The sequence below is a fragment of the Egretta garzetta genome, unplaced genomic scaffold (genome assembly GCF_000687185.1).
Source record: "Egretta garzetta isolate BGI_Z169 unplaced genomic scaffold, ASM68718v1 scaffold360, whole genome shotgun sequence".
In the NCBI taxonomy this organism is placed as follows: domain Eukaryota; kingdom Metazoa; phylum Chordata; class Aves; order Pelecaniformes; family Ardeidae; genus Egretta; species Egretta garzetta.
In genome coordinates this window covers 517,433-526,743 of record NW_009258261.1, presented here as the reverse complement: position 1 = coordinate 526,743, position 9,311 = coordinate 517,433, and the positions used below count along the sequence as shown (strand labels likewise).

General features: G+C 41.8%; 1 protein-coding gene across 1 annotated transcript in view; it reads right to left on the bottom strand.

The window, feature by feature from the left end:
• Nucleotides 1–4,620: 4,620 nt before the first annotated feature.
• SPRED2 (sprouty related EVH1 domain containing 2) overlaps nt 4,621–9,311 on the bottom strand; it is a 26,960-nt gene continuing 22,269 nt past the window's right edge. Inside the window, exons 5-6 of the mRNA XM_035894959.1 lie at nt 5,691–5,837; nt 4,621–5,271 (exon numbers count right to left, since the gene is read on the bottom strand). Coding sequence (XP_035750852.1) covers nt 4,621–5,271; nt 5,691–5,837 — 798 coding nt within the window. The remainder of the gene's footprint in view (nt 5,272–5,690; nt 5,838–9,311) is intronic.

Genomic DNA, 9,311 nt, shown 5'->3' with positions numbered 1-9,311 from the left:
GCCGCAGCAGCATCCGCCCGCCCCTGCAAACTCCCACTGCGCGCCCTCAAAAAGCACGGTGGCCCTCGCTCGTCAGCCCCCCCTGCCAGCCTTTCTCTCTGCTTCCCCCTTTTTTGGGGGGGGCTGATCTGCTTGTGTAAAACAAAGTAAAATAAAAACGTCCCCGCAGCCCAGCCCAACGCGGTGCATGGAATGAGGGTCCGGAGAGAAGGGAGAGCAGGAGGGGAATCTTGGCCACTGTCATGGCCGCCGAGGCCTCCTGGGGCACAGCACCACCAGGCCATGCCACCCCCAGAACATACAAAACACCTGAAAACCGCTGAAAAAACCCACTTGAAAAAACACCTTCCCCATGCTCCCCACTGTATTTGGGCAAGTATGGCCTGTGCCCAAGGCTAGCAGCATTTGCTGCCAAGAAATGTAAAATCCACTTTTTTCCTCAGAAACCCCCGAGGTCTTGGGGAGGTGGCTCTGGTGATGGCCCCATGTTTCCCGGCAGTTTCATTTTCTCCTCATTTTCCAGCCAGCCGAATAACAATAAACGGTGTCATTTTGATATGATGTATTTATATTTACATGGTACATTTTAAAGCAATAGCTACACTGATCATACATATTAGAAACAATAAAAAAAGAAGTTAAGAACTAAAATGTACATCATACACTTGTATATATATTTTTTTTTTTTTACACAGAGGTAAAAAGGCTTATAAAAATCAATACAACAGGGTTTTAACTTTTAGTATATAGATACAATAATGATGAGGCTTCAGGCACTTTAATTTGTTAACGTGAGCAATAGCTTGGAAAAAACCCCAAAAAAACCTTTCCACAACAGAAAAAAAAAAAATTTGGTTAATGTTTTGTTACCACAGATACAAAAATAAAATCTGAATAATTTCTCTCAAATGATTGATGTCAGTATTGCAAAGCTGACTGGGAGAACGCTACACACTGTTCAGCAGCAGTGTGGAAATTAAGGAGAAATATTTACAAAACAACACCCATTTCTATCATTGTGCCCTTACACCACTGCCTTCACAAACCAAATAACACACGCAGCAAAATCTACAAGTATTACAAAAACCCAAAAGAAGAGGAAGGAAGGAGGAGGGGAAAATAAAAAAAATAATTAAAAAAAAGGTTGGGTTTTTTTTAAACTTTTATTTCCAGACATACAGAAAGGCTTGGAGTATGTCTATTTTACTTAAATAAATAGGGGCACTTCAAGACCGGACAAAAAGCTGTAAGATCTTTTTGTAGTGTTGTGCTTTATAGAGAGAAGATCTTACAGATGTTTTGTTTACATGAAACAACTTTGAGAACAGAAATAAAAGGAAAAGGTTGTTCCATTACTTTTTTTTTTTCCGAGGCTGGCTTGATGTTTACTAGACACCATTGAGAGATTTGTCAACTGCTATTAGGCACAAAATATTTATATTTCATTCAGCAAACCCAGACACATCACCCAGAGTATAACACTCCATCCCTTTTCCACTAGCATTCATTTTTTTTTTTCCCAACCGAAAAAATCCCCAGCAACTGCTACGAATTAAGCCTACCAAACTCTATAGTGTATAAGCACATTGCATACTTAATTCATGGTTGACTAAAAAGCTGTGATTAACTCTCAGAGGAACCGTTGGGACATTCCACCAAGAAAGAATGGCAAGCGTTCCTTTTACATTTATTTGGCAAATTAATTAAAAAAAAAATTCCTCTCTTTTAAGACTGATGTCAATGTGCAATAGAGGGAGGGAAAGGACATGCGCCCACTGGCAATTTACTGCAGAAAGAAATTATGGCAGGAACAGCAGTGCCAGCTTTGACAAGCCAATCCCTAGCTGCCTCAAAGTATTCAGATTGTACTATGCTAGTTAGAGCTTACTGCGCTAAATCATTTCTTTTTAATAAAAATTATTTGGCTATTCCTTGTAATATATTAGAAAAATACTCTTTTTCCAAGCTAATTACAAGCCTTGTACACAAGACAACATGACATTTTAAAAAAAAAAAAAAATTAAAAAAAATTGAAGTAATCTTATCCTGCTGTATGCACCTTATGCATCCACTTGATAAATCTGGGTGGTGAACTGGGGAGGGGAAAGCCAGGGAGATGCTTCGGTCTGGCTCCTGCAAAGACTCACATGCTTAATCCTACACACAGACTCACAGAAACGCCGGTTGCACACGCAATGATGTCAAGACATGTGTAAGCATCTGGAGGATTGGGACCACAGGTCAGGAAATGGAGGTGGTGGTTAACAACCTGGCTTTTGATTTTAAATACCTGTTTAGATTGCTAAATGTAGTTTCTACTGTGGATGCGTATGTTCTCATGCTCATGTATTATACAGAAAAACAAACAAACAAATACGATTTTCCATACAATCCACCACTTAATGCAGCATTTCCCCAGAATTGCCATAATAGTGCTTTTGACATTGCATTGTTAGTAAAATATTTTTTTTTCATTCAGCAAACCCAGACACATCACCCAGAGTATAACACTCCATCCCTTTTCCACTAGCATTCATTTTTTTTTTTCCCAACCGAAAAAATCCCCAGCAACTGCTACGAATTAAGCCTACCAAACTCTATAGTGTATAAGCACATTGCATACTTAATTCATGGTTGACTAAAAAGCTGTGATTAACTCTCAGAGGAACCGTTGGGACATTCCACCAAGAAAGAATGGCAAGCGTTCCTTTTACATTTATTTGGCAAATTAATTAAAAAAAAAATTCCTCTCTTTTAAGACTGATGTCAATGTGCAATAGAGGGAGGGAAAGGACATGCGCCCACTGGCAGCACATTGCATACTTAATTCATGGTTGACTAAAAAGCTGTGATTAACTCTCAGAGGAACCGTTGGGACATTCCACCAAGAAAGAATGGCAAGCGTTCCTTTTACATTTATTTGGCAAATTAATTAAAAAAAAAATTCCTCTCTTTTAAGACTGATGTCAATGTGCAATAGAGGGAGGGAAAGGACATGCGCCCACTGGCAATTTACTGCAGAAAGAAATGAAGGCAGGAACAGCAGTGCCAGCTTTGACAAGCCAATCCCTAGCTGCCTCAAAGTATTCAGATTGTACTATGCTAGTTAGAGCTTACTGCGCTAAATCATTTCTTTTTAATAAAAATTATTTGGCTATTCCTTGTAATATATTAGAAAAATACTCTTTTTCCAAGCTAATTACAAGCCTTGTACACAAGACAACATGACATTTTAAAAAAAAAAAAAAATTAAAAAAAATTGAAGTAATCTTATCCTGCTGTATGCACCTTATGCATCCACTTGATAAATCTGGGTGGTGAACTGGGGAGGGGAAAGCCAGGGAGATGCTTCGGTCTGGCTCCTGCAAAGACTCACATGCTTAATCCTACACACAGACTCACAGAAACGCCGGTTGCACACGCAATGATGTCAAGACATGTGTAAGCATCTGGAGGATTGGGACCACAGGTCAGGAAATGGAGGTGGTGGTTAACAACCTGGCTTTTGATTTTAAATACCTGTTTAGATTGCTAAATGTAGTTTCTACTGTGGATGCGTATGTTCTCATGCTCATGTATTATACAGAAAAACAAACAAACAAATACGATTTTCCATACAATCCACCACTTAATGCAGCATTTCCCCAGAATTGCCATAATAGTGCTTTTGACATTGCATTGTTAGTAATTCTTTGCATAACAACAATTTTCCTCATCCGGAACCTTAGTGTTTTATTCACAGATCATTACATGGCTGGCAAATAAGAAGTTCCCTTTCTTTTGGGCAGAACTCTGAAAAACACAGTTTTATTTTTCCAATGTTATTTAGGGAAAAAAAGAAAACCCTAAAATTTAAGTTTCCCTTTCAAGTAGTGGTCTGAAATGATTACAGGTAAGGAGAACTACCAGATTCTCAATGGTTATGTGACTATGGTAACTGAGCCTTGCTTTCTGTTCACAGAGCTTTATGAACAGAGAAATAATTTAAGATGTTTGCTGAAGGAAATGACAATGGACTCTAGAAGAGAAACTGCAGCTTAGATGGCTATTTTGGCTTTGGAAAACAGAACAAAAAACCCCAAAGAAAACCAGTGACAGAAATACTGTGTTGTGGTACAAGTTTGTTACTAGCACACCTTCTATACACATACAATAACTTGACGGCAAGTTAAAAGATCTTCCAAGTGAGATTTCATTCACTACACCACTCCGTTTCTAGAAATGCCAAAGCTTGCTAACACGCTGATGGTACCGCACAAGCGGAGGCAAGACGGACACTACCTGGAGATGTTCTACAATCCACCACCATTTAAAGCAGTTCTTTTCTCAAACTCATTTTAACTGAAAATAAAAATAAAATATAAACATGTACAAGACAGTCTGTTCTGATTACAGATTAATAATACAAAAGTCTATGCTGTAGGTTAGTTAGTTAGAACACTTGATGAGCAAATCAATGCAGTGTGAGCCCCAGACGGCTGAATGTAAAGTGATCCGAACTGGTGGTTTCTGGATGCTGTTGGGCACAGTGGCTGCATCAAAATAAGTGATCTCAATGCTCCAAAACCAATGTGTTCCTTGAACTACAGGAAAAATGTAACACTTCGAATATATCTGTAGTCATCCAGCAGCTTTGTGTTTTCCACCACAGCACCTGCACATGACCCCACAGTGGTAACAAGCCCGAAGCGGCAAGTAACAGCACATACATGGAGCAATGAAAGACAAGGCGATAAGGGCCATCCACCGGAGGCAAAACATTTCATCACTGGTGTCGCATGAGCAAGGATCTGTATAGTCTCCTTCTGGATCGGACATACAGTGATAGAGCATAGTGTCTGCGCACCACATACAGCTCACTCGATGGATGCAAGTCTTGACGCGGTCTGGAGCATCCTGGCATTGACCCCGTTTGTTCTCCTCGTGGTTGAACATGTCCCTGCAGTACACACACCGCGACCTCTCACCATCTTCCTTCCGCCTGGGCTTGCATTTGACAGGTTGAGTCTTTATCACAGCACCCTTGATATCTTCACCCAGGTCAAAGTCCGAGTTGTCTACGTAAGGATAAGTGTATTCGTGTTTTGAGGCCTCGCTTTTGGCAAAACGTACGTAGGAGTCCATGTCATCAGGATCAAAGTTCTTTCCTCGTGCTGGAGCATGGCGATAGTCCTCATATCCAGTCATCCAAATTTTTTCCCGAGGATTGATGCGCACTATCTCCTCATCATCATCTGGAAAGTTGACGTGCCGGTAGGATCGCGGTACTGACTGTGGAAGTAGGGATGGAGATGAAGAAAAGATAAATAAGCTCACTTTGCTATCAGCAATCACTGTCTCCCTGCTTAGTGAAAAGCCAATATTTAACAACTTTGTCTTTCCTTCTTTGTACACCCTTCACCAGGACCCATCACAGAGTTTAAGCCTTTGGCTCAGGAATGAGTAGAACTGTCACAGACCTACAATGGTTGTGTGCATGTTGTACAATGTAATGTATTGAATCAGAGCGTAACCACTTTTTTCTTTTCTTTTTTTTTTAAATAAGTGGAAGCCATTTAAAGCGAGCTGAGAAAGAAAGTGGGAGAAAGGAAGGGAGTGGGTCTTTCAGGGATGTGAGGGAAAAACCAAACACCAGTCTTAGCTATGGCAGACACAGCCCTTTAGGTGGCAACACTGGGAAGAAACCTTACTTGTTCTAGATGGTAGTGGTCAGAGCTGTAATGGTCATGAAGGTGTCCACGAGTGCAAATTCGATGTTCGCAGGATGCAGGAGAAGCCAGAGTTCGCACAGGCTGTTCCCTTTTTTGAGAGGAGTTAGAGGAGCTATCTGTAGCATTCTGTTTTAAATGGAAAGGGGGAAAAAATCGTCATATATTCAGCTGTTACTGCACAGGGTATTAAAAAAAAAGATGTTTTGCCACTCACTGACTTTGTGCACACCTGCAATATTGGCAACACCTAACAGCAGGCAGCTTCATAAGGTTTCACATAAAATACTTGAAAGAGGCAGATCTGTTGCCAGGCCGTAAAAGCCGTCGCCACACACATGGAAAAATAATATGCCATAGCCTACCCATGACATATTCACCAACACCACTCCTATTCACTTGGCATATTTGTTATACTGGGCCTTGTGTGATGTTGAGGGTTCACGCTAGAAGCTACTGCTGAAGAGCAAAGTTAAACTCCATCAAATGATGCAATCGTGTAAGTCCTGCAGGCATACTCAGACACAGCATCTGTGTGCCCAGGCTGTACCCCACTAGTTACCCGGCTACAAAAATACTGGCAATTTTGTTAACCTGCAGGTGTCCCATTAAGACAAAAACTCCTTTACACGTTCTCCAAACACTCATCAAATTCCAGTTCATCATGGGCTACTTGAATAATCAGCTTTCCTTTATAAAAACTTCAGGTTTGTTTTTTTTTTTCCTCATTTTGTCACTAATCTCTAATGTGCGATGAATGTTACTTGTGTTTTTAGACACTCCTGGCTCACGATAAGCACTTTCTTTAGGTTAATTAGCTACACTGTTACACAACAACGATCATGAAAGGGTGAACTATCACGCAATAACATGCTGTTGTCAATACCTGCAGCTTCCTAATATACATATTTCTCCTCCTGGAGAAATACACAGTGGGGTACCAGTCTTAGTCATCCTCTCTCCATAGCCCTTCCTTAGTTAAAATAGTTTCTATATAATATCTAGACATTCAGGATTTTGCCCATTAATTGTTTTCATAGATTGGTTGGGCTTTTTCATATTACCATGACTATCAGTGGACAGCTGTTAAATGCACTAACAGGTCAGGAGCAGGAAAAAGACCCTCCTTGCACAACGATCTGAGGAGCTGTAACATCGCATGTGCCTAAAATACTGGTGCTGTGAACTAAGAAAAACCTCCATCCCCCTCCAGCGAACAAGCTGTGCTGCAGCTATGATGAGTCCAAGGGAAAGGTTTCCATTTGCCCCAATAGTTTAGCTAGAGACACAACCTCAAGAGCAGAGAAAAGTTGTATCCTTAGTGGGGGAAGACTGGTTTTACATGAAAAACCTTCTCTCCTTGTCAAGAATGCACTCTCTAAATATTATTTTCCAATGAATCGTACTAGGCACGTCTCTTACTCCAAAGAATATAAGAACGCTCATTGTGGATATTTGTTTATTCTGAAAACAACGCTCTGCAAGACTCTGTCCAAAGGTGAGCACACCTTAAAACATTACAACACAAACCAGATGTTGATCCTCTTTAACTGGTATAGCACGTAAAAGCACTGAACTCCCAACTTTGTTGAAAGCAAATATACAGATTTGTTTGCAGCATGCTGGTAGATCCAGGCTGGTTTATCCAAGAGGTACAGTAAGCAGGATGAGTTTTGAGTGTCTGACCCGCCCATTAGGAACAGACCTTTAATGCATGTGTTTGTTTTGGTTGCTTTTTTTTTTTTTAAACAAGTAACCTATAAGTAGAACAACTCTTAAGATAGTTAACACCACCTCTAAAATCTAACTCCACTGATATTCAGGCTCTTTTTAAAAAGCAGTTTCATCAGCTCAGTCTTCATAACCTATTAGACAAAGGCACTTCAAAAGTCAGGCGTTTAAACCCTTCAAAAACTAATTCCTGTGCCTGTAACTTTAGGTCCTACAATATCTAGCTCATTTGGGGGACATCTGAAAAGAAAACGAGCAGCTTCTACAAGCAAGTACTTCATAATAACATTAAGCTTCCAACCTGCCTGGAAAACCTGAGAAGCGCTAGGGTTTAGTTCCAACAGCCGCCTCGCAGAAGTACCTTTTTGCAGTGCTGTATGCGGTGCAGACCCAGATGCTGAGCCGTAATTTAAGCTTCTCAGAACAACAACAGAAAGGCACACACCCCACAGTCCGGGCAGCCCGAGCCTGCAGCATGCTCTCCACGTTAAAACTCTGACTGGCACGAATCAAAAAGGAGGCAGGGCCTTAACAGGGTGCCATGCCAGCCAGCAGGTCCCTTCACCTCCACTGGAACCGTGGCTGAGCCCTGCTGGGACAAGCCTTTTGTGGATACGCTCTGACAACATCATGGGTGCTCATGGTCAAAATAACAAAGCCTGGGAAAATTACCCAACGGGAGGAGGTTGCACATACTGGCCTGCAACCCCCTCACCCTCCCTCGATGAAAATAAAAATCCCGAACTGGATATAACTGCGAGATAATCTCAGCAGGGCAGCTGTGCGCTATAACCAGCCCTCCAAGCAGTGTGCCATTTGCCGCCTCTCGGGGAAGGCAGTATTTCTGCAATAAGCAATTGGAAAAGAGGCTGCAGCGATTTTTATCTTGCCTGATTCCTATCTACCCCTGCTTTCCTCCACACCTTATTCTCCTTCAGACCCGGCAGGGCAACCCAGCCTCTCCTCCACATGTGTTGACATGGCTACAAAACCTGTTTGCAGCATACCACAGAGGCTGTGGCTCTGGCCTCTGCTTTCTCCTTATTAAAAATTGCTGCATTTCCACATTCAATGTCCTCAGATTAGAGGGGCAGTTTGCCAACACAAACACTTACTCTTAAGCACCCAGAACGGGAGAAAGCAAGCTATCTGAGACTAGGTCTCTGCTCACTCATCCGTAAAAAAGTTCACGCTGCCTCCTGGTTGGTGACGCTAAAGGAAACTGGTTGACAAATGCAGTGTCTGCAGGGTTACCTCGCTGACTGTTGGCTCAGATAACCATCATTACTTCCCAACAAGGTCCCCCATCAAAGTTTCAAACTTCTGTAGGAGAAGAGAGAAGGCTCTTGACACAGGAATAAATGGTTTGAAGACTGGGGGGGAAAAAAAGGTAGAAAATAACCCCCTCCCAAGCAGAAGGTCACTGATGAACCCCACAGGCTCCTCACCTGTGCTGGCGAGCATGTTCATCAACGATCTGAAGAGAGAGGTGAATAACAAGATGACACAGTTTTCTGATGAAACTGAAGTTGTTCAAGGGAATAAAAATGAAAGCTGACCCTGAAAACTTGCTTAAGAATTGCATAATGCTGAGAGACTGGATGTTAAAAAAAAAATAATTACCCCTAAAGTACAAAGTGACGGAAATACCTTGATCTGACATGTGCAACGATGCACTCTGAGCCCTGTGACAGTGTCAGCTTAGTGGCTCAGCAACAGATTAAAAAAAAAAGAAAACCAAAGCAAAAAAAAGCCCCAGCAGCAACAAAGACGATCGTCAAGGCACTGTATGTATCTGCTGTGCTTCCCCAATCTGCCTGTGGTTCTGCCCCCCCCCCCCCCCCCCCCCTACCAGGGTTTCTTCTCCCCGCA